Source organism: Miniopterus schreibersii (genome assembly GCF_964146895.1).
Source record: "Miniopterus schreibersii genome assembly, chromosome: 4".
NCBI lineage: Eukaryota > Metazoa > Chordata > Mammalia > Chiroptera > Miniopteridae > Miniopterus > Miniopterus schreibersii.
In genome coordinates this window covers 70966972-70990739 of record NC_138105.1, presented here as the reverse complement: position 1 = coordinate 70990739, position 23768 = coordinate 70966972, and the positions used below count along the sequence as shown (strand labels likewise).

Sequence of the window (23768 nt, the reverse complement as noted above, 5' to 3'; positions counted from 1 at the left end):
GGAAGGTACGGAGGCGGTGGGAGGGGTGGCTGTGCTTCCGGTCGCCGCCCAGGCACCGGACCGAGAGCAAGGCCCCGGGGGCTGGTCTGCGGGGCCGGCCGCGCGGCCAGACCGGGGCGCGGGGGCGCCATGCGGGGGGCCTGGGCCGCGCCCCGCCGGCTGCTCCCGAGGCCGAGGCCCGCGCTCCTGCCTCTGCTGCTGCTGCTCCGCTGGACGAGTCCCCAGGGTGAGTCGTGGGGCGAGCTCGTGTTGGGCGCCTACCTCGTGCTCACCCTTAAAGCGCAAATCCTCCAGGGCGAACCCCAGTCCCCCGAATGAATGACAGAGGCCCGGGCAGCGCTCCGCTCCCTTCCGGGCTGGGACGGGGTGCGGGACGGAGTGGGGAGAGGGAGGCAGGTGGAAGTCAGGGCTCCGGGTGGGGATGGGGTGAGGGTGGGGGCTCTCGGGTGGCAACAGGATGTGGCTGGGAGAGGGAGGGGAGGAGCCATGCCCTAAGCCGGCTAGAGGTGCCCAGCGCCCCCTTCCTGCTGCTCGCTCCAGAGAGGGACCCTATCACCCTCCATGATGATCAGAACTTGGGGGAAGGTCAGGCTGTGGGCAGTGCAGGAGGCTGGGGGAATTGACCCCTTCCCTGGGACCCTGCCGCCCGCCCCCCAGGAAGCTCAGGGTCCCTGCAGTGCTACGGTGTTGGACCTTTAGGCGACTTGAACTGCTCATGGGAGCCTCTTGGGGACCTGGGAACACCCTCCATGCTGCACCTGCAGAGCCAGAAGTAGTGAGTACAATGGGGTGGCTTGGGGAAAGTGAGACTTTGGAGGGGTGGGGGCTCAGGTCCCCACCTTCTCCAGTTGAGAGGACCCACGAGTCCTGCCCACAAGTCCTCCCCAACTCTCAAGCCCTTCAATAATTCCAGGTTCCTTCATTTCCCTGCTGCATGACTCTGGACCAGTCACTTTCTCTCTCTGAGACTCAGATATCAAATGGTGATAATAAGTGAAACCTGCCTCCCAGGGCTGGTTCTGAGGACCCAATGAGTGAGGCACTTGGCAAAGAGAAAATGTTTAATAATTATATGCTGTTTTTTATTGCTGTGTGGCCTTAGGCAAGTAGCTTAACCACTCTGAGCATATGAAAAGATCATTCAGTCTGGTGCTGGAGGTGCAGCACTGAAAGAGGCAAACAGAAAGCCTGGCCCTTCTTGGGCCTGCAACTGCCCTTCCTTCATGATGAATCACACCTGGAAACAAAGTCATTTCAAATGTGCTAAGTGAACCAAGAGAAAAAGGGCATTGGGGGCTGGCTTTAAATATATATATATATATATATATATATATATATATATATATATATATATAGTATTGATTTTTAGAGAGAGAGGAAGGGAGAGGGGGAGAGAGAGAAACCTCAAGGTTAGAGCAGAACATCGAAGCCCAACCAACTGAGCCACACAGACCAGGCCTTTTTTTTTTTTTTTAGTGGTGGTAGGATGCACGTATAAAATTTACTTTTTCCCCCCCAAACATTTTAAAGTGTGCAAGTCAGTGTCATTAAGTACATTTCATTGGTAGGGGGTTGGGGATTCAGAGAAGGTCCTGCCCTTTTTTTAATGATGTGAAATTCACATAACATAAAATTTACCATTTTAAAGTGAACAATTCAGTGGCTTTGTTATGTTCACAATGTTGTGGAACCCCCATCTCTACCTAGTTCCAAACCATTTCCATCACCCCAAAAGGAAGTTCCATTTCCAATAGCAATTTGTCCCAGTTCCTCCCTCCTCCCAGCTCCTGGCAACCACTAATCTGCTTTCTGTCTCTGTGGATTTGCCAGTTTTGGACATTTCATATCAATGGAATCACACACAATGTGTTTTTTGTGTCCGGCTTCTTTCTCTGAGCATAATGTTTTCAGGGTTCATCCACATTGTAGCACATATCAGAACTTCATTCCTGTTTATGGCTCAGCCACATTGCATTGTATGGTGTGACCACATTTGGTTCATCCATCCCTCTGTTGATGGACATTTGGGTTGTTTCCACCTTTTGGAGACTGTGACTAGTGCTACTATGAGCATGTGTGTACAAGTTGTTGAGCACCTGTTTGCAATTCTCTTTAGTATATATATAAATATAGGAGTGGAATTGCTGGGTCATGTGGCAATTCTGTGTTTAGCTTTTTGTTGTTGTTAATCCTCAACTAAATATGTTTTTTCCATTGATTTTTAGAGAGAAAAGAAGGGAGGGAGGCAGAGAGATAGAAACAGAAACATCGATGCGAGAGAGATACCAATTGGTTGCCTCCTGCATGCACCCCAGCTGGGGCCAGGAATTGAACCTGCAACCCAGGCACGTACCCTTGACCTGGGATCAAACCAGGTCCGACCTGGTACCAGGGCCGACTCTCTAACCACTGAACCACACAGGCCCAGGCAGCTGCTACCTTTTATGTTCCCACCAGCAATGTATGAGGACTCCAGTTTTTGAGCCTTTGAAATCCAATCCTTGGGAACTTCCTCAGTTCCTCTGTCTGTCACCCACATCTGATCCATCAGCAAGCCTTGCTGACCCCACCTCCAGAATCTGACTTTCCCCACTTCCTCAGCACCCACCCTGGCTCAGCTCCCACCATTGCTGGCCTGGACTGTGTGGCTCAGTACCTAGGTACAAATCTCAGCTCCAGCACTCACCAGTTCTGTGACCTCCTCCCTGGGCTCTGGTTTCCACCCTCAACCCCACAGCCTCTTAAGGGCACCTGTGAACATCTGAGTCAGGGCATGTTCACCTCTGCTCACAGCCTTTCAGGGCTCTTACTTCACTCACTGTAAAAGCTGGTCTTCCCTGTGGCCCACTAGGACCTGCACAATCTGCTTGTCACCTTCCTGCCCTCACCTCCTCCCACTGTCCCACTCACTCACTGCACTCCAGCCACACAGGCCTCCTTCCCCCTCTCCCTCAAACACACCAGGCAGTTGACTCCAGGGCCTTTGCACTGGCTGTTCTCTCTTCCTAAAATGTTTTCCCCCAGATCCTTCATGGCTCCACCCTCACGTCCTTCAGGCATTTATTCAAATGTCTCCTTGTCTGAGAGATCTTTCCTGACTACCCTCCCTAAAATAGCTGTCAATCCTCACCCCATCACCACACTGCCTCGTCTTCACCCTGCCTGACTGTTCTTTATATGGCTTATACCACCATCAGTTATATATTTGTTTCTCATCTGCCTCCCCCCTGGAACACCAGCTCCAGAGAGCAGGCTCGTGCCTGCTTTGGTCATAGTCCTATTCTCAATTTCTACAACAGGGCCTGGGACAACATATATTTGCTGAGCGAATGGTTGCATAGACATGAATGTGCATATATAGAGCAGGTGCTCGATAAATATAATAACCGATATTCACGTAACATATGTTATGCACCCAATGGTGTTCTAAATGCATTCCATTTATTATCAGATTGGTTCCCCTCCTCTATTCAGCCCTTTCAGCATGTGCTTTTATTGCCCTCATTTTGTAGATAAGGAAACTGAGGCACAGAGAAGTTAAGTTGCTTGTCAAGGTCACACAGCTCTAAAACAATAGAGCTGGGATTTGAACCCAGGCAGAGCAGTTATTATGGCTTGGGCCTGGCCCTATGTATACATCCCCCCAACTCCCCCATCTCTCCTCACAGTCATTCCAACAGAACCTGGACTGTCGCAGTGCCTACAGGGCAGAGCTGGGTGGCCATCCCACGGGAACAGTTCACGACATCTGATGAACTCCTTGTCTGGGGGGCAGAGGCGGGCCGGCCTCTGTGGCCCCCAGTCTTCGTGAACCTGGAAACACAAAGTAACAGGCAGTAGGGTGGGTTGCTATCTGGAGGGTGGGTGGTCCTGGAGACCCCAACTCAATGCACCCTGGTCTCCCCTCCTCAGTGAAGCCAGAAGCCCCCCAACTGGACCCTGACGTGGACTTTTCAGAGGATTACCCCCTGGAGGCCACTGTCCAATGGTCCCCACCTGTGTGGCCACCCCATAAGGTCCTGGTCTGCCAGTTCCACTACCGAAGATGCCAGCAGATATCCTGGACCCTGGTGAGTATCAAAGGTGCTTTCCCCCCACCCTATCATCATTTGTGATGATTTGGGGCATCCAGATAGTATCCCCAAATCAGAGACTAAGCCCAGAGCCCATTTCTCACCTGCCCCTGGAATCTGTCTGCATCCTACACAAAGGACTTGTACATGTATATCCTTCAACTAAAGAATTACTCTCCACCTCCCCAAGTCTATAAATTCTATGCAGTCTCAATCCAAATTCCACTTGGAATTTCTGAGAAAAAATAAACTTTTTTTTCTTTCTTTTTTACAAAAATATGTTTTTATTGATTTCAGAGAGAGGAAGGGAGAGGGAGAGAGAGATAGAAACATCAATGATGAGAGAGAGTCATTGATCGGCTGCCTCTTGCATGCCCCCTACTGGGGATTGATCCCGCAACCCTCTCGTGTGCCCTGACCAAGAATCAAACTGTGACCTCCTGGTTCATAGGTCGATGCTCAACCACTGAGCCATGCCAGCTGGGCTCAGCCACAGCTTTTGATGTAAAACACAATAGAGAGCAGAACTGTCACTGATTATTCATGCAATTCATAGCAATGCTGAGTTGCAGAATTTGGAACCTGACTGCCTGGGTACAAAGCTCAGCTGCAGCACTCACCAGCTCTGTGACCTTAAGCAAGTGACTTCCTCTCTCTGGACCTCAGTTTTCCTAAGTTGTAAAATGGGAATAATAACAGAATTTACCACCTACTGTCATACCTGGCACATAGGGCCCAATTTTTTTTTTTAAGAGTAGTTTATTGATTTTTAGAGATAGGGGAAAGGAGGGGAGAGAGAGAAAAAAAACTTGATGTGAGAGCATCATGTCAGTCAGTTGCTTCCTGCACGCCCCCTACGGGGAATAAAGCCCCTGCAACCCGGGCATGTGCCCTGACCAGGATTGAACCTGCAAGCTCTCGGTACAGGGGATGATGCTCATCCAACTGAACCACACCAATCAGGGCAGGGCCCAATTTTAAAGCTGAAATCCAATGTCTTGGGAACCCTCTCAGTCCCAGGTAAAGCAGGATAGTTGGCCACCCTGATGACATATAAGATCAATTACTATCAACTCAGCCCTCAGCCTCATTGCTCTCTCCTGTCTCTCCCCAGCTGGAACCAGAACTAAGGTCCATACCCCTAACCCCTGTTGAGATCCAGGACCTAGAGCTGGCCACTGGCTACGAGGTATCTGGCCGCTGCCGAATGGAGAAAGAAGAGGATCTGTGGGGCGAGTGGAGCCCCATTCTGTCCTTCCAGACTCTGCCCTCTGGTAAGGACCTCCTGGCTTTCCCCTGTACCTCTGTTCCCCCTTCTGGAAGTCTGTCCATTCATGCCTCTTTCATTTGTGCCCCTTCGTCATCCTTGTCAGCTCCAAAAGATGTTTGGATATCAGGGGACGTCTGTGGGACACAAGGTGGGCAGAAATCCCTGCTTCTGTGGAAGGTGAGTTGTGGGGACCAGTTATATTTCTCTGCATGTATCAGAAAACCCCCAAATAACAATGATGTAAACAAGACAGAGGGCCTGGCCAGTGTTGCTCAGTGGTTTAGCATCGAGCCATGAACCAAGAGGTCACTGGTTCAATTCCCGGTCAGGGCACATGCCTGGGTTGCGGGCTCAGTCTCCAGTAGGGGGCGTGCAGGAGGCAGCCACCAATCGATGTTTCTCTCTCATCGATGTTTCTAACTCTTTATTCTTCTCCCTTACTCTCCCTAAAATTAATAAAAACTTTTTTTTAAAAAAAAGCTTTATAGTTAAAAAACCAAAACAAACAAACAAACAAACAAACAAAAAGACAGAGGTTCCTGTACTGCCCTCTAGAGGTTGCTTCAAGGCTTAAAGGAGGCGAATGCTCAGAGAGGTCCTGGCACAGGGCTAGGGCATTATGAGATGACAGACACGGGTACAGTAGTCCTCACTGATCCAAATCTGTTGAGTACCTACTATGTTCCAGGCATTACTAGGCCCTGGCTCACAGTAAGTATGGCAAGGAACAAAACAACAGGGCCCATATCTTCTTGAGCCACGTAATCTAATGTCATTCATTTTAACCATTACATAACACTTATAGAGCTCTTACTATGTGCCAGGCCCTAGCCCACACTCTTATTTATATTGACTAACCTTATAGATAAGAAAAATAAGACATGGAGATTGCCCTAAACCACACAACTAGTAAGTGGCAGAGCTGAGAGTACTGGCTTTCGAACAGAAATCTACAGCCTCAGTGTCCCTATTGTGTAACACATACTTTGTAATGCCCCTTTACTATACCGAAATAAAATACCCAGATAGTATAACCCATGTAAACACATGTTTTAAAAAATACATAATACAGTGTTCTCACTGTAATATTCAGTAGAAAATAATGGGGAGATAAGGTTCTACGTAATGGCAAAAAATTGAGTTCACCAGAATGATCTAAGAGTACTGAATCTAAATTTACTTAATCATATGACTTTAAAATACATAAAGCAAAAAAACAAAACTATAGGAGAAATGTATGAATTCGCAACCTTTGTGGGAGATTTTAATACACCACTCAATAATTTCATAACAAACAGAAGGAAAATAAGTCAAGATCTAGAATTTATGAACATGTGATTAACAAACAATCTAATGGACTCACATAAAAACTCAGGACATGTGTTCTTTCCATATACAAACAGGACATTTACCAAAATCAACCACATGCCATGCCATAGAGCCAATTCCCAGGGACTTCAGAGGGGTGAGGTGACGCAAGGCACATTAAAAGGTTCTCTGATCACCCTGGCCGGGTGGCTCAGTTGGGTGGAGCATCGTCCCATACACCAAAAGGTTGTGGGTTCAATTCTCAGTCAGGGCACATACCTAGGTTTCGGGTTTGATCTCTGCGGTGAGTTGGGAGGCAACTGATCAATATTTCTCTCTCACACGTCTTTCTCTCTCCTACTCTCTCTGAAAAGCAATGGGAAAAAAGTATCCTCGGGTAAGAATTAAAAACAAACAAACATATTCTCAGGTGACGATTAAAAAACAAAAATTCTCTCATCAAAACACAGATTGTGCTGGGAGTTGATAATAAAAACTGCCTACAAAGTCCCCATATGTCCTGAATATTTAAAAATTCCATGAATATTAAAACCAGACCCCCAAATGATTTTGTTTGGTTTAGGATCAATTAAAATTATTAGACAGGTTTTTCATTTACAAGAGTTTCCAGTAGCAATGGCATTCAAATCATAAGGGTCATGGATAGTTTTTTGTTTCTAGGACAGTGTGGCATCCCTGATTCTTGCCCCTCAATACCAATCATTGAGGTAACCAAAAATCCCCACACATTTCCCCAAATCCCCCTGGAGGGTACCATTCTCTTTACTATATATAACTAATCCTCTATGCAATAGTGGGAATTCTGAAATCCCTAAGAACTGCATAGGACCCAGACTAGGGTGAGGCGAGTGAGGCAGGGTTGTATATGTGCAGGATCAGATCCTATCTTTACTTAAAATGTTGATATTTTGTTACAGGATTTTTTATTACTTTTGATTGATTAAATTATAATTTATCTTGATTACTGGGTTTTTTGTATTCTCCCCCTTAAATTTTGCACCCAAGGTGGGTGCCTTACTCACCTCACCCTAGTCCTGGCCCTGGGACTGTATTCTAATCCCACCTCTGCTGTTAAGCCCCTCTGAGATTCAGTTTCCTCATCTGTAAAGTGGAGCCAACACAAATATTTCACTGACTGGTTTGTCAGGTGACCTCACTGAGACACACAGTAGGTGTCTGATAAAATGGGAGATAGTAACCCGTTCTTTCCCTCATCCCACAGGCCCTGGGGCACTGTGTGCAGGTGAGCTATAGAGTCTGGTTCCAGGTTAAAGGTCAGGAGCTGATCCGCCGGGAGACTCCCTGCTGTAGCTCCTCCATCCCAACCCAGGCAGAGTGGGCTGCAGTGTCTGCTGTCAATGCCACAAGCTGGGAGCCTCTCACCAACCTTTCTCTCGTCTGCTTGGGTAAGAGGCTAAGAGGCTGTGGACTTCCTCCATTCAGTGCCCTGGAAGTGCCCAGGAGGGGGCCTCCTGAGTTGGCAGCTGAGACTTCTTCTCCCTCCCCTTTAGGTTCAGGCTCTGCCCCCCGAGGTGTGGTGGTTAGCAGCATTGCTGGGAGCACAGAGCTGCTGGTGACTTGGCAACAGGGGTCTGGGGAGCCGCAGGAGCATGTGGTGGACTGGGCTCGAGACGGGGAGCCCCTAGAGAACCTCAACTGGGTCCGGCTTCCCCCCGGGAACCTCAGTGCTCTGTTGCCAGGTGAGGTACACCTGGGCTCCCATTCCAGCTGTTGGGAGAGCAGACTGATGGGTGGGTATGCCGGAAAGAATGTTATGCTTAAGTATCATTAATTCATTGGCCACCCACCGTGTGCCAGCTTCTGTTCTAGACACTGGTACACAGTGATGGCAGCTGACGTCTATTGGCATTTACCATAAGCATTAAATCATTCAAACTTCCTTATGAAATAGGTTTCTGCTATTGTCATGCTCATTTACAGATGACTAGAAAGGCCCAGGGTGGTTAAGCAACTTGATTGAGGCTTCACAGCAAGTAGGTGGTAGGACCAGGATTTAAATGACATAGTCAGGCTCCTGAATCCAAACCCTGAGCTATGTCATTCCATTCTCCCTCTCAGCAACATTCTTGTGTGGGGGGCAGCTAATGAAACAAAAGCAAGTACCTATAAGGTAATGGGGGCAAAATAAATCAGTGTAAGGGGGAAGGGGGAGTTGCTGTTTTAGAAAGAAAGGTTAAGAAAGGCCTCTCTGAGAAAGTGGCATTTGAGCTAAGGCCTAAAGGAGGTGAGAAGGGAGCCACGAGGGTGTCTGAGGAAAAAGCAAGAAGGAATAGATACTGCAGGGGCCATGAGGCAGCGATGTATCTGATGTGTTAGAGTCAGTGAGGAGGCCAGTGTGGCAGGAGTGGAATGAGTGAGGGGAGAGTGGGAGGAGGTGAAGGCCAAGAGATAATGGGGCAGAGTGTGCAGGGCCTTATGGGCCACAGGGAGGACTTTTTGCCTTTTTTAGTCTGAGTGAGGTGGGATCCACAGAGGATTTTGAACAGAGGAGGGAGGTGCCCTGCCTCAGTGCTCACATGTGCCCCCTGGCTGATGTGGGAGGAGGAACAAACTGGGTTGACGGGGGTGGGGGTGTTGGAAGCTGAGAAAAGGAACTGTACTAGTCTAGGCCAGAGATGATGAGGGCTGGACCAGGTGGAGACTGAGGAGGGGAGAGAAGCGGGCAGGTTCTGGTTGGGGAAGTCTTGGATTAGAATTTTGGGGACCCATTTGACATGTCTGCATCTGAGAGGCTTATCCAAGTGGAGTTGTCTAGGAGACTGTCAAATGCAAGTCTTGGGCTCAGCAATGAGTTCTGAGCTGGGACCTGACATTGGGGAGGCCTTCCTTGAGGTTAAGAACTTGAGAGAGCATGAGAAGGTGTTGAGTGAGAAATGTAGGACAGAGTCCTGAGGTCCATAAATATATATGGGCAAATGAAGAAGAACCTCAGTTCTGGAAAATTCCCAGTCAGGGAAGGCCATGCAGCAGCAGTCGTTTTGAGGAGGGACCTTAGAAACCTCACTTACCTGTCATGGGTGCTGTCAGGGGCCCCATCCTAGCCCAGTGTTTGTCCATCTCTCAGCATTTCTTGGCTTGAGGCCTGTGTCTGGTCCCTGAAGCATTTTGCCTGCCTGGGTAGAAGGCTGGAAGCGCAGGGACTTAAGCCTGACCATTGACAAATAAGGGTTGGTGGGTAAAGACCCCAGCTCCTTCCTCAAACGGGATGGGTCTCGGGCGCGTGCCCTCTGCTGCCTCCCAGAGGTCACCAGCGGGAGTGAACCTCCGTCGCCCACATCGGAAACTTGTTTTCCACCGCGCAGTTTACAGGCTGCTTTTCCTTCCCTGTTTCGCTTCTCCACTGGCCCCCTGGTTTTCTGGGGTTACTTCCTAGGTAAATGACTTATACCCAGGTCTTGATCTCAGCGTGTCCTGGAGACCCAAGTGAAGGCTCCAGTTACGTAGGAAATGAGTGGGGGAGGAAGAGCCAATTGAAACTGGTCTTTGCTCCTACCCCCACCCCACAGGGAATTTTGAAGGAGGGGTCCCCTACCGAATCACAGTGACGGCCGTCTCTCCTGAGGGTTTGTACCCTGCCCCCTCAGTATGGAGGTTCAGAGAGGAACTAGGTAAGCGATGGGGCTGGAAGGTGGAGGGTCCTGGAGCCCTGACAGACCTTGACACTGGCTTTCTCTCCAGTACCTTTAGTGGGGCCAGCGCTTTGGCGACTCGAGGATGCTCCCCCAGGGACCCCTGTCATAGCGTGGGGAGAGGTCCCAAGACACCAACTTCGAGGCCACCTCACCCACTACACCTTGTGCACACAGAGTGGGACCAGGCCTTCTGTCTGCATGAATGGTGAGCTTTTCTGCCTCCTGCCCCCAGCTCCCAGCCCCCACAAGACCAGGCCATCAGTCTGCCTCACCCCTTGTCCTCAGATGGGCCCCTTTGGTTCCCTCTCAGCCCCTGGGAGAACACATGATGTCATCAGTTCCCTATTGGACAATAACCCTGGTGGTTCTCAATGTAATGGACTGTCATTTGGCCATTAAAAATAAAGACTCCAATCTATATTTATTGACATTGAAAGATGTCTGTCATATTTTATTAAGTGAAAAATATGAAAGGATTCCAAATGCTGGGATGGTTCCATTTTTTGAACACTAAACCCGGCATTGAGCAAAGCTAAAGCAGAAATACGAAAATAAATTTATACTTTTGGGTGTAGGCTACATTTTTACTCTGGGCACAAATTCCTTTTAAAAATATATTACCTTTTTTTTTCTAATTACAAAAACTATCTGTGCTTGTTACAAAAGCTGACATGTATCATCGAGAATATCAGCATTTTCATAATTTCACTGATACTTACAAGTTTCCAGGTTTTTTCATATGTATGTTGACATAGATAGGAGTTGGTTTTTTGAAGATTTTTAACTTGTTATTGTAGAAAATTTCAAACACATACAGAAGTAGGGAGACTATGACAAACCCTGGTGTGTCTACCATCCAGCTTCAGTAATTACCTACATTTTGCCAATCTTGTTTCAATTTACTCCCCCACACTTTTCTCCCTAGAGTCTTTGGTACCATTTCACTCCTAAATACATCAGTACTTCACATTCGCCCCTAATTGATAAAGCCTACTTTTTAGCATAATTGCTTTGCCATGATTGTATCTAGCGAACATATATTATTATTAAATATATGTACATTTATATTGTCATTATTAGTAGTAAAAGAAGACCATATTATAGGCTATGGTTTGGCCCATGAGTCTTATGACTGATGTTTTGCAACTTTCTTTTTTTCATCTGGGACTTTGCTTGGACATCTTTCTTTGGCAATATATCCTGATTCCTGTTCACATTTCCTATAATCCTATAATAAATCAAAAAGCTACTTCCTCTTTTAGCTTAAAAACAAAAAAGAGCAATTCAGTAAAACAAATAAACAAAAATAGCTCTGAGAGGTGCAGATGTCTACCCTGGGTCTAAGGAGCCTCCCCCCACTAGGCTCTGTGCAGGTGAGGGATATGATACTCATTTATTCTTTTGTTTATTCAAACCTCTATTATTTTTTAGTGCTTTCCATGTGTCAGGCTGATCCAGGTGCTGGGAATATGGTCCTCATGGGGCTCTAACTTTCTAACAGAGGACACACAGGGATTGACAAAGTAAACAATATCTCACCAGTGTGTCAGATGGTGAGAAATGCTGGGTAGAGTGTGAAGCAGGCAAGATGGGTTGCGAAGGAGGTGCAATTTTTTACTTTTTTTTAAAAATCCTCACCCAAGGATACTTTTTCCATTGCTTTTCAGAGAGAGTGGAAGGGAGAGAGGAGAGAGAGAGAGAGGGAGAGAGAGGGAGAGAGAAACATTGATGTGATGGAGACACATCAACTGCCTCCCACATGTACCCCGACCGGGGCCAGGGATTGAGCCTGCAAAAGAGGTGTATGCCCTTGGCTGGAATCGAACCCAGGACCCTTCAGTCCACAGGCCAATCAATGGTCTAACCACTGAACAAAACCAGCTAGGGCAGGAGGTGCAATTTTATATGTGATGGGGTGAGGGAAGCCCTCCCTGAGGAGGCAACATTTGTGCAAAGACCTGAAGGAGGGAGCTGTGTGGATATCTGGGGGAGAATGTTGCAGACAGGGAGAAAGCACATACAAAGGTCCTGAGGTAGGACTTGACTGCTTCTCCAACTGTTCTGGGTTTGTCCTTCAGTGAGTGGCAGCACCCAGAAAATCACCCTGCCCAACCTTCCCTGGGGTCCCTGTGAGCTGTGGATGATGGCGTCCACCATCGCAGGACAGGGCCCACCTGGTCCCACCCTCCGGCTTCACCTACCAGGTAGGGGGTGGGGTGGCACTGCCATAGTAGGGGGCCTGCTACATTTGAAGGGGATATGGAATGATTCTCTGGGCTTCAATGACTAGGCAACCTTTTTACTTGGGGGGGGGTCATTATTGATGATGTATTTTGATTCTGCTAAATACTGCTGTGGGTTATCAGGCAATGTGTGTCTCTGACCATTTCACCCACCCTTAACCTTGACCTCTCACTGATGATTGCTCTGTTCACAAGCTCACTCCCACCCCAAGATTTTCCTCACCGGTTCCCCCTACTCATTTTCATAAGCTCCACCCATTTATCTGCATCCCTCACCCAAGCCTGGTACATCAGTGAGCTTTAATTGACCCACCCCCCCGCCCACTGCTGGTGCCTAACTGTTCTTCTACCCCTCTCCCCCAGATAACACCCTAAAGTTGAAAATTCTGCCAGGTTTCCTTCTCCTGTGGGGCTTGCTTCTGACAGGCTGTGGCATGAGCCTGGCCACCTCTGGAAGGTGAGGCAGTCAGACATGTGGGGCTCTGCCCAGTGGGAAGGGCAGCTGGGCAATAGCTGAACTTCTGGGGCAAGGGGCCACCCCAGGGCTCTTTGACATTCCTGGTCCCTGCAACCTGGGTTATTCCCTGGATTCCCTTCCTTGACTCTTACCTGCTTGCCAGGTGCCTCCACTTGCGGCACAAGATACTGCCCCGTTGGGTCTGGGAGAAGGTCCCTGATCCTGCCAACAGCAATTCCAGCCAGCCCCACATAGAGGTGAGCAAAAAAGACTGGCTTGTCAGGAACCTCCAGGGGGTTGGGGGATGCTGGGACAATGGGGAGTGGGTGGGAGCACTGAGGGAGAATGGGGGCCATAATCACAGCCTCCTCTCTTCCCAGGAGGTGCCCCAGGCCCAGCCCCCCGGGGACTTGCCCACCCTGGAAGTAGAGGAGATGGAGCCACTAGCAGTTATAGAGTCCCCCCAGGCCTACTCCCAGCTTGATTCTGGATATGAGAAACATTTTCTGCCCACACCTGAGGAGCTAGGCCTTCTGGGACCCCCATCCCCAGGCCCCAGGTTCTGGCCTGAACTGATCCCAGGCCAGGAGAGGGGTGCTCATTTGACAGCTGAAGACACTGAGGCTCAGAGAGACTGAGCTACTTGCCTGAGGATACCCAGCCAGGAAGAGCTCAGATTGAAAGACCCCTGCAGAGAAGGCCTGGACCTATAGGAAATGGATGGATGGATGAGGGAACAAAGGAAAATATATGAAGTCCAGAGTGGCAGCCACCTCCCCAAATATGTCCTGCTGCTGTAACAGAACTGTAACTGGGTACACTCCCAGCCTCCCTTGCAGCTAAATGTGGCCATGCATGGAGTTCTCACCAATGGAATGTGTGCCAAAGCTGGGACTGTATGGGGCTCCTCCATATTCTCTTCCCTTTTCCATGAGCTGGAAAAACATAAACATGCCCATAATTTAGCTTCAGCCAGACCTAAGGGGAGGGTGGGAACAAGAAATGGAAAGGAACCTGAGTCCCCAAGTGACTGCATGGATCAGAGCCACCCAGAGAAATAAATTTATGTTTTTATAGTTACTGTACCTTGAGGTCTTTTGTTACAGCAGCTGCACCTATACATTCACTGATTCATAATCTTTTGATTCTAGCCAAGTGAAAACCTCAGTTTCCCACCAGGAGATGGTAAGGTTCTGTACAAAACACACACACATTCAAACTGTCTCAATGCTTTAACATTTTATTTTCAAGTATAAAGGCTTAGTCAGAGAAGGGAGCCAGGGTCACAGGCAGTGGACAAGGGGTCTGGAAGCCCAGGTGGAGGTGGACATGTGGGCCAGCAGGCTCCCAGATGCCATGGCCAGTCCCATATGCCCTGTCTGTGCCTGGGACCCTCTGCTGAATGCCAAGAGGCCGAGGTAGCTGTGAAAGGAGCGAGGCGTGGGGTGGAGGGCATGGACTCACATCACCGCACAACACTGGCACGTCTTTTGCTTAGGGCCACTTGCCTCTTCACCCTCAGGAGGAGCAGATGGCTCGGGCTGCTGGGCAGGTGCATAGGTGGGCACAGGGTGGGCACTGGGGTTAGCCCGGGGCCCCTCCACTGGAAGCAGTGGCTGGCACTCGGTGGGCTGCTCAGGAGCCGGGGTCTCTGCCAGGAGGGGTGTGGCATCACCTGAGGGGTCCTGGCTCTCAGCAGGGGTTTGGGGCTTTACTGCTTCCTCCTCCAGGGAGCCTTCCTGCTTCTCCTGGGGCTGCTGTGGTCCTTCCTCCTCCAGCCTTAGCTCTTCCTTGGCCTCCAGGGGAGCCCCTGCCTCGCTCACCTCCTCTCCCTGACATTCTTTTCCAATTCCTGACTTTCTCTGCTCTTCTGGACTCACATCTTCCTTGACCTCCTGGTTCTCCTCTGCCTCCAATGGCTCCGCACCTCCTGTTCTCCCTACTGTTAGTGGCCCCTCACCCTCCTTCCTCTCTGTCATCAGTGGCTCTTCAGTCACTTCTAGCTTGTCTTCATCTCCTTTCTTCTCTACAACCAGTGGTTCCTCAACCTCCTTCTCCTCCGCCCCGAGATTTTCCTCATCTCTTTCCTTCTCTGCCCTCAATGATCCCTCAACTGCCTTGCTTTCTACTCCCAATGGTTCCTCAACTTCCTTTTCTGCCTCCAACTTTTCCTCACTTCCACTCTGCTCTACTCCCAATGGCTCCTCACCTCCTTCCCTTTCTGCCCTCAAAGGTCCCTCAGTTTCCTTGCTTTCTGCTGACAGTCCTTCCTCACCCCCTTCCCTCTCGGTCTCCACCTTTCCCTCACCTTCTCCCCTCTCTGGCTTCAAGGGTTCCTCCCTTTCTTTCCTCTCTACTACCTGAGACATCTCCACTCCTCCCCACTCAGCCCCTGCCTTTTCCTCTGTCTTTTCTTCACTTCCTTTCTTCCAGGTGCCCAAGGATTCCTCTGCCTGTCTCCTCTCCACTTCCCAGGTTTCCTCCCCTCTCAACCTCTCCGCTCCCAGAGGATTCTCATCTCCTCCCTCCTTCCCCAGTGCCCTCGACCCTTCCAACCCCTCCACCAGCAGTTCCTCCCATTCCTCACTGAGGGTCACTCTCTCCACCCAAATGAACGATCCCTCCTCTCCTCCAGAGCCCCCCTGCCTGAAGCCATCAGGGCTGCCCCTGGGGGCCCCTCCCCCTTCTCCAGAAGCTGCTCCCTCTAGTCCTTCCTGGAGCCTACGTGAGCTGGTCTGCGCAGTCTGTGGGCCCCTGCCTGTCTCCCCTGCAGCCTCTGAGTCACTGCCCTCTGTGCCTCCCACCCCTTCCCACACCACCTCCACAACCCCCCTGTCCTCCTTCACCCAGGATGGGAGCTCTGGACGGTCGGCTTCCAGCCTGTCCCCGATGGCCTCCAGCACCATCTCCTCCACCTTAGCCTCCAGCTCTGGGCCTGTGGCCCCCCTGGCACAGTCCTCTGTAGCCCTCAGCCCCTCCCACACCACCTTCACCACACCCCCTCCTTTGGCCTCACCCACCCCCCAGTCGGATGCTGTCAGCCCCTGACTCTGCTCCTGCTCCTGCTCCTGCTCTGGAGGGGGGCTGGGCCTGGGGCAGGGGCCATTGGCTTCTGAGGAGGCCCCTGCTGCCCCAGGGACCGGCCTTGGGGCTGGCAGAACCCCAACAGCCTCATCTCTGGGCTCAGTCGGGGACTCCAGAGATGTGCCCACTGGTTCAGCTGGCAAGGAGGCTCTCTTGTTCAGATCAGTCTGGCCTGGGGAAGTCAGGGGAGGATAGGAGAGAGGGAAGGTGACAGGATGAGATTCAGGCCACCCAGATTCAGGCCCCTCCTCTTGGGACCCCCAGACCTAGGGGCACAAATACCTACCTGCAGTACCTGCCTCCACAGTGGGCTGAGAGAGTGGACGGTGACCCTGCAGGAATAACAGAGACAAGGTCAGGCCAGCCTGTCTTCACTTCTGGCCTCCTGTATGCCAGTACCCCTCCCCTGCTCAAACTCTCAGCGGCTCTTCATTACCTTCAGGACCAAACCCTCTACTGCACCTCAGCCTTCCTCGCCCATCTTATTGCCCTCTGCTCCAGTGCCTTGCACAAGTAGGTGCTTAATACTGTGTCGTGCAGCTAATATTCTGTTTTGGGGACCTACTGTATTGACAGCTACTGAGGTTACCATAAGGGACACTTAAGCCTTTTGCTATTAGGACATACATTCCAAACTCGCTTGGAGGGCAGAGCACTGTCCTGGGAGACTGGAAGGCTAAGTCCTTCCCTGAATCTGCCCCTCACTTGCTATGTATGTAACCTTGGAAGGGGCATTGTCCTCTCTGGCCTCTGTTTTCCTATCTGTAAAACAAGGCGCTTGAACCAAGGTGATGGGCACTTTGATGACCTCTCCTCTGGTTTCTAAGGCACGTGTGTGGGGGGGCAATCATCTTCCAGAGGCTTTGGCTGCTGATGGGGCTTTGCCCCAGGGCTAGTGACATATTTTCAGCTACCCACATGGCCCTGCCCCAGCATGCCTGTTCCTTCAACTGTGTGTCCCAGAGCAGTCTGGCTTGCCAGTGATGTCACTGTTGGGGACACAGTGACTTCAGGTGGGGAAAAAAATACATTCCAATGGGAGTAGGCAGGTCATAAATAAAAATATTTAAACATATAATGCCAGGGACTGAGAACTATGGCAGAAAAAAGAAAAGCAGGATGAGGGGTTAAGGAGTGCCTGGGAGGTAATGGGGTGCCTCCTTTAGGTATAAGATGCAGGAGGGCCTCTGGGAGGAGGTGACATTGAACAGAGACATGAAAGATGAGAAGAGCCAGCCTTGAGTCAAGAGGTGGGGAAGGGCAGTCCAGGCAGAGGGGACAGCAAATGCCAAGGCCCTGAGGTTGCAATAAGCTAGGCAAGTTCAAGGAACAGAAAAGGTGGTCAGTATGACTGGAATGGAGTGAAGAAGGAAGCCATAGGAACATGGGCTCAGGGAGCAGAACTAGGGACAGCCATGCAGTAAGCCTAGACCAAGCTCCATGGATCTCACAGTTCTCTGATCCTAATCTCCTCTTTCCAGCCTCCATACCTTTACAGAGGCTGTCCTCTGCCTGGAATCCCCTTTCCCCTCATGCTTGGCTCCCACCCAGATTCAGCACAGATATCGCTGCCTCCAGGAAGCCTTCCTTGAATCCTTAACCTCACTAAGGTGCTTCCTCTGAGCTCCCCCAAGCCCAGGGCTCTCCACTCACAGACTCTTTGTGCCCCATCTCCTCATCTGGACTGTGAGCTCCCTTGAGCCAGGAAGCATGCCTTGTGCATCTCTGGCAAGAAAGTTCTGGCTTATAAAAAAACCCAACAAGTGCTTCCCATGCTGATTAACAGGTCTCCTCTCCTTCTCTGTCCTGTGACAGGCTTCTGGGAGCTAAGGGAAGACATCAGGGAGAGGTGGAGACTGTGGAGAACCCACACCTCACTGTGGCCAGGAACAAATGTGGTGGGATCTTTGGATTTCGGGAACAACCCAGACAAGCCAGATTTTACTGTGAAGTATCCTGGTTTTCAAAATCCTGTGTGTGACATGTGGATTCTATCTTAATAAAGGCATTACCAAAATGAAAACAAACAAAAATCCCAACCCTGTGTAGATGCCTCAGATCCCAAGAGCATCTCATGATGACCCATTCCCACCTTTGAGACTGAATTCCATGAGTACTCCTCACACTTTCTGTCCTTCCTCATATTAGCAACTATGTATCAAAACATTCCCTTATGCCTGTTCCTAGTGTTAAGCTACAATCTTGGGGACCCTCCCTCACACCTATTCCACGTGTGTGCTGATATTCTCTCTCTCTTTTTTTAAAAAAAAATATCTTTATTGATTTCAGAGAGAGGAAAGGAGAGGGAGAGAGACAGAAACATCAGTGATGAGAGAATCACTGATCAGCTGCAGCCCACAGCTCGGGCATGTGCCCTGACCAGGAATCGAACCCTGATCGCCTGGATCCTAGGTCGACGCCCAACTGCTGAGCCACGCCCGGCTGGGCTGATGTTCTCTTTTTAGAGACAGGCCAACTGAGGCTTGGGTAAGGAAAGTGACTTGCCCAAGACTACAAAGCAAAGAAGTAGTAGAGGGCCAAGTATCTAAACTATACTTGCAAAGGTCCTGCTTGGGGCCCTGCGGCCACACCCCCTCCCTAACCATTGCTCCTCCTCACCTGTCTGCGCCAGGTAGGCCTGCCAGAGGGCTTGTGTTGGGCACCTGTGGACGCACTTTGCAACAGCTGCAGCTGAGATTGGAGTCTGGAAGAAAAGGGGTTGCTGGGAGCCAAGCCCCAGGCTCAATGGACACCCCCAGTCTCAATTTGCCACCTCCTGGGAGTAGACCCTTGGCCATGCTGGGGCCAAGGCAGCAGGCAGGGACCCCACTCACGTGAACAAGCTGTCTTCCAGGTTCCGGATGCGGGCCTGTGCCTGGCCCTCGGGGGACTGGGGGTCCTGCAAGGTGGCGTCCTCCGGTCCCTCAGGTCCCTCAGCCCCATCCATTAGCCACCGCTCCCGAAGAGACTTTCTCTGGTTATGGAAAGGGGCTCCAGCTGGCCATATGAACTTCCCTGCCCTATGCAGGGTCCCCTCCCCACCCCTCAGGCTGGGCAGATTTCTCATAGCCCCACAATGACCCAGGTGGGACGGCCATTTCTCCCTCAGACTGGGATACAGGCCCTCAGTGCTCCCTCAACACTGCTAGGTGGGACAGACAGACACCCCATTACCAGCCCATAACTTCTCCAGGCTGGAAGCAGCACCCATCACCATCCCCAACCCTTCCAGAATGGGACATACATTCCCAAAGGCGAAATCAATGTCTTTCTTGGCCTCTCCTTACCCCAAAGTTGGACAAACATCTTCACTGTCCCCATACTCTTCCCGAAGGTGGCACGAATGTCTCCATCACCATCACCCATTCTCACACACAGGGAAAAACAGTCGCCCTCAAAGCTGGAACCAGTGCCCCCAACTGCTCCCCCCAAATTAGACAGAGGCTCCGATGGTCCCGCGAACCGACTCTCACAGCACCCCCCCACCTCCTGGCCGAGGCCGGGCAGGCGCCCCCACTCGCCACCAACCTTGAGGCGCTCCACGCGGAGCTTCTCCTCCTCCAGCTCCCCGCGCGCCGCGCGGATCTCTTCCTGCAGCCGCCGCTTCTCCTGCGCACAGAAGACAGCTGCCCGCCGGCCGGGGGGCCGCCGCGCCCCCGCCCTGCCTCCTCCGCGGGACTCGCGGGGCTGCGGGCGCCGGGGCGCTGGGGGGCTGCGGCGGCGCTGACTCAGCAGCGGTAGGGGCGGGGCGGGCGGGGCGGGGCCAGCCGCGCCCCAGACTCCGTGGGGGCCGGGCCCTCAAGGAATGGGGGGAGGGGGTCTGTGAATGGGGGGCGGGGCAAACCTTGGGATGGAAATCTAGAGGGGAGACAGAGCTGTAGAGGTCCGAGATATGGGGTTAAGAAAGACGGGGTTCAGAGATAGGGGGTCCAGATAAGGGGATCAAAGGAAGAGGGCTAATGAGATGAGGGTCCGGAGGAGTGGTGACCGGACAGAGGAATCGGGGAGCGGAGGGGCCTGAGGATCTAGGTGGGGCGCCCAGGCAGGGCAGGAGCTGAGGGTGCTGCTCCCTCACTTCACAACGCTAGGCCAGCCCCTAGGGATGGGAGGGAGGTGCAGTCATAGGGGTTCGGCGAGACTGGGCTGTGGTGATGGAGTCCAGAGAGATGGAGGTGCAGAAGTGGGGGACAGAGAGATTGGATGCAGAGGTGAGGGACAGAGAGATGGGGGTTAGTGAGGTGGGGTTCAGAACGATGGGGTACAAATATGGGGGCCAGAAGGTTGGGGTCCAAAGAAATGAACATTTATATATGAGGGTTCAGGGAGATGCAGATCTAGAGATGAGGGATGAGAGAGATGGGGGTTAGTGAGATGGAGGTCTCAGAGATGGGGGTTACTCGGGATGTTTGGGAGATTGGGGTTCTAGATGGAGCATCGGATGATGCAGATTCTGGAAGTGCAGGATCGCAGCCTCACCAATTTTGGGGTGGTGGTAACCAGACAGGGGAACTGAGGATTTAGGCAGGGCTGGAGCTGAGGGTGCTGCTCCCCGACTTCACAGCGCTAGGCCATCTCCCCCGGATGGGAGGGAGGCAAGCAAGAGGCCTAGGCTGGAGTTGCCCAGGGCGCTGGGCGGGGCGCACCCGGAGGGTGTCACTTACCGCGATGACCTCTAGTCGCTGCCGGTAGAGGGAGCTCTCGACCATGGGCCTGTGGGGAGAGGGCGGGGGCTTCGGAGGGGTCTCCCAGGGTCCCACCCTCAACAAGCTGTCTTCTTGAATGCCCCTCTCTAAGGCAAGGTCCCTGGGCTGCTTGGAAAGCAACTAGAGCGCAGCATTTCCTCTATTTCCCCTTTGGGAGGAGTTGGGGCAGAGGGTAGGAAGGGGTCCTGTGAGGAAAAAGGAGCAGAGACCATGACAGGTTGAGCTAAAGCCCTTCCTAGGCCTGACATCACCTGAGTCTCAGTTTCCTCATCTATCAAATGGACCTGGATAGCTTGACCCTGACCTTGCAGAGAGATGCCCTAACAAGGAAATAGCCATGCTAGAAAAAACTTAGGACATAGTTCTCCAAAACTGGTAGCATAGTTTATTAATCATAATACCTTTAATAATTCCCATGATTGATAATGCTGATTAGTTATAATAACCATTTCCAGTCCATCCTACAGAAACTCGAATTCCACCAGACCCCCAACATGCTGTATCTCCTTCCTATTCCACACCATCTCTGGACTTTGACTCCTACCCAGGATCTCTTAAGCTCTGGGGGGTGAGGGAGTCTGGGGAGAGCAGTGTCCATCTCACCACTGTGGACACTCACCATTGCCATGGTAACTCCAGAGCTGCCTTCTCTACCTGCCAGCCCCCACCCTCAGGGGGCAAAGGTCATCAAGTCATGCTGCCTAGCCCTGGACTCTGAGCTGAAAAGAGGGGAGGAGGATTTGCTATGTAAGGTTTAACCTGAGATACTCTCATCATTGTCCTCCTTGCAGAATCCCAGGATCCCACTTCACAGACTCCAGGGCTGCCCCTGGCCCCATCTGGGCTCACTCTGGAAACCGGAAACTGATTGTGGTGCTTAAGAGACAGTCATCACTGGATCAACCTATCATCAAGGATGTGCACTGAGTACCAACTATGTGCAGGTGCTTCACAGGCCAATATCTAGAAGAATATATCTATCTGCCTGTTGTCCTGGACACTTAGCCCAGGGCACACACAGGGCAAGCCCTCAAACATTTATTAATTTGAGCGCTAACACTATTGAGTGACTATTAACCTCATTGCCCAAACTCAAGCAGGGCCTCCCAGATCTTCTCTGGTCACACCATGCAGCTATAGTATCAGCACATATTTAGCATTTACTATATATAGTGCTCTAAGTGCTCTGTGGGGCTTCCAATAGGCTACCACAGCCACCTCCCCCTCCCCCTCCCTGCCCTGATCTTGAGACACTGTAGTGGACTCTTTGCTGAGTTGACATTCCAACTGAGAATAAAATCACCCAACCATTACCCAGTGCATACCATGTGCCAGGCGCTGTGAAATGGTTTACCTATATAATTCATTGAATCCTCCCAAAGATCCTAGGAGGTAAGTAGTATTCTTGTCCCCATCTTATGGATGGGGAAACTGAGGCTCCAAGAAGTAGCAAAAAGTCTTGTCCAAGGTCACTGAGTTGGTATTGGAGCTGGAAGCTCTTAGGCCCCAAATACTAGAAACCCTGGAGGAGAGAGGGAGGTCCAGGTACCCTGTCTTGGCAGCCTGGAGGCCAGAGATCAGCCTGGGGGGCTGTGATTTCAGCTAGGGCAGAGGGTTGAAGTCATGCTTTGCAGGAAGGCCAGACCCTCTGCTAAATAGTTTTGCCCCACTGAAGTCCCCCCTCTGCTGTCCCACCCCCAAGATGTAATCTCCTGGCCTCTTCCTTGCTGGGGGGGATCGGGTTCCCGTTGCTAGGCAACCAGGTTTGTAGTTGGTGAATAATGCAATGGGGGACCCAAAAGAGTGAGGAAACCAAATTGGGGTCCCTGGGGGGAACCCATTTTCCAGATATTTTTACAAACCTCGAGTCCTTCCACCCTCCTACTTTAAAAGGCCCTCACACTTCAAATATTAAAATACTCTGTACATGCACTCGATATTGTTTATCTCTAACTCTGCAAGAACAGTGTTCATAGCTGCGGCCTGTTGCCACCAGGAATAGTTGGTGGTCATTTCATTAAACAGGTGATCATTTCAATTTTGCCATCATCTTTCCCAGTTTAGGAGCTATTAACTTTTCTGTTAGATTTCAAGCAATTCCTCCTACCATAGACTCTGAAGGGTGTTCCTGGAGGCAAAAACAGGGGAGTGAGGGGCCCTGTCATTCCCCACCCTCCCCACCCCCCCCTTCATAGCCCCACCCCCAGGCTGGACTTTGGGCTTGAAGCCTACCAGCGGAAAATCCCCCCAAAAGAAGGGGGTGGAGGTTCACTTCTCCCACCCAACTCTCTGGGGAGGGGGGCAGCAAAGAGCCTTCGAGGTTGGCTAGTGGCATCCCTCCACTCCCCCTTGTCCCCTTAGGAGAGGCCATCTGGGGCTCTCACCCCAGTGGAAAGGCCAGTATACTCCATGAGCCCCTCCCAGGCCCTGCCCACCTGCCCCCCGCCCCCCTGCCCCTGGACACTTACATGGGTGTGGCCGGAGACCACACCTGGCTCTGCAGGGCCATCTCTGCCCAGAAGCCCACGTTCCGGTCTCCAATCTCCGAGATCAGAACCCACCACCCGCTTGCCCGCCTGAAGGTGCCCTCGATGGAGGCTGTGACTTGGCTGGCAGGAGGGGGGGGGGGGGGCTGCAGTCAGGCACCAGGAGAGCTGGTCCAGCTGGTTTGGGCTGGGAGGCGGGAGGTGCATGGGGCGAGGGGGGCTGGGGGCTGGCGAGCAGTTCTGGGGAGGTACTATCAGCTGTCCTGATAAATTATTTACCAGCCACTGGCCTCCTTGCTGCACTAGGCTGCCTCCCTGCAAATATGCTCTCACATGCATGGTGGGGCATGTGGACCAGAGTGGGGAGTCACGGACCCCCTCAGAGAATGGCGCCCCCACTTGGTATGCCAGAGACCTCAAGTCCAGCCTGCCCACCCAGGGTCCCCCACATGTGAGCATCCTTGCACACC

At 51.5% G+C, this 23768-nt stretch overlaps 2 protein-coding genes across 7 annotated transcripts; one reads left to right on the top strand and one right to left on the bottom strand.

The window, feature by feature from the left end:
- The first annotated feature begins 107 nt into the window (after positions 1-107).
- On the top strand, positions 108-17996 carry IL27RA (interleukin 27 receptor subunit alpha). 4 transcript variants are annotated; one of them, XM_081135156.1, is made up of 14 exons: positions 108-226; positions 658-775; positions 3669-3826; positions 3913-4070; positions 5188-5347; positions 5447-5520; positions 7895-8078; positions 8184-8372; positions 10200-10301; positions 10372-10530; positions 12404-12529; positions 12932-13025; positions 13189-13282; positions 17925-17996. In XM_081135156.1, the coding sequence occupies exons 1-14, from the start codon at positions 130-132 to the stop codon at positions 17937-17939; spliced, it is 1728 nt and encodes a 575-aa protein (XP_080991282.1). In that variant the 5' UTR covers positions 108-129; the 3' UTR covers positions 17940-17996. The 4 variants fall into 4 exon arrangements, with proteins under 4 accessions (XP_080991282.1, XP_080991281.1, XP_080991284.1 ...); XM_081135155.1 differs by lacking the exon at positions 17925-17996 and adding an exon at positions 13406-14110; XM_081135158.1 differs by lacking the exon at positions 12932-13025.
- On the bottom strand, positions 14243-23422 carry PALM3 (paralemmin 3). Of its 3 annotated transcripts, XM_081135153.1 has the most exons (8): positions 23281-23396; positions 22167-22334; positions 20771-20819; positions 19638-19718; positions 18944-19083; positions 18729-18813; positions 16396-16441; positions 14243-16281 (listed from the first exon to the last, which is right to left on the bottom strand). In XM_081135153.1, exons 3-8 carry the CDS (start codon positions 20813-20815, stop codon positions 14486-14488), a joined length of 2193 nt encoding a protein of 730 aa, XP_080991279.1. In that variant the 5' UTR covers positions 20816-20819; positions 22167-22334; positions 23281-23396; the 3' UTR covers positions 14243-14485. The 3 variants fall into 3 exon arrangements, with proteins under 3 accessions (XP_080991279.1, XP_080991278.1, XP_080991280.1); XM_081135152.1 differs by lacking the exon at positions 22167-22334 and having other exon boundaries at positions 23281-23422; XM_081135154.1 differs by lacking the exons at positions 20771-20819; positions 22167-22334; positions 23281-23396 and adding an exon at positions 19397-19476 and having other exon boundaries at positions 19638-19826.
- Positions 23423-23768: the final 346 nt, after the last annotated feature.

What these genes read in the sequence shown, in the direction of transcription:
- IL27RA (XM_081135155.1), top strand. Translation starts at nt 130, where the DNA reads ATGCGGGGGGCCTGGGCCGCGCCCCGCCGGCTGCTCCCGAGGCCGAGG. An exon ending in CCTCCGGCTTCACCTACCAG is followed by an intron (nt 12,530 to 12,931) that starts GTAGGGGGTGGG and finishes CCTCTCCCCCAG; the next exon opens with ATAACACCCTAAAGTTGAAA. An exon ending in CCAGCCAGCCCCACATAGAG is followed by an intron (nt 13,283 to 13,405) that starts GTGAGCAAAAAA and finishes CTCTCTTCCCAG; the next exon opens with GAGGTGCCCCAGGCCCAGCC.
- PALM3 (XM_081135152.1), bottom strand. Translation starts at nt 23,321, where the DNA reads ATGGCCCTGCAGAGCCAGGTGTGGTCTCCGGCCACACCCAT. An exon ending in TGGTCTCCGGCCACACCCAT is followed by an intron (nt 20,820 to 23,280) that starts GTAAGTGTCCAG and finishes CTCTCCCCACAG; the next exon opens with GCCCATGGTCGAGAGCTCCC. An exon ending in AGCGACTAGAGGTCATCGCG is followed by an intron (nt 19,719 to 20,770) that starts GTAAGTGACACC and finishes TTCTGTGCGCAG; the next exon opens with GAGAAGCGGCGGCTGCAGGA.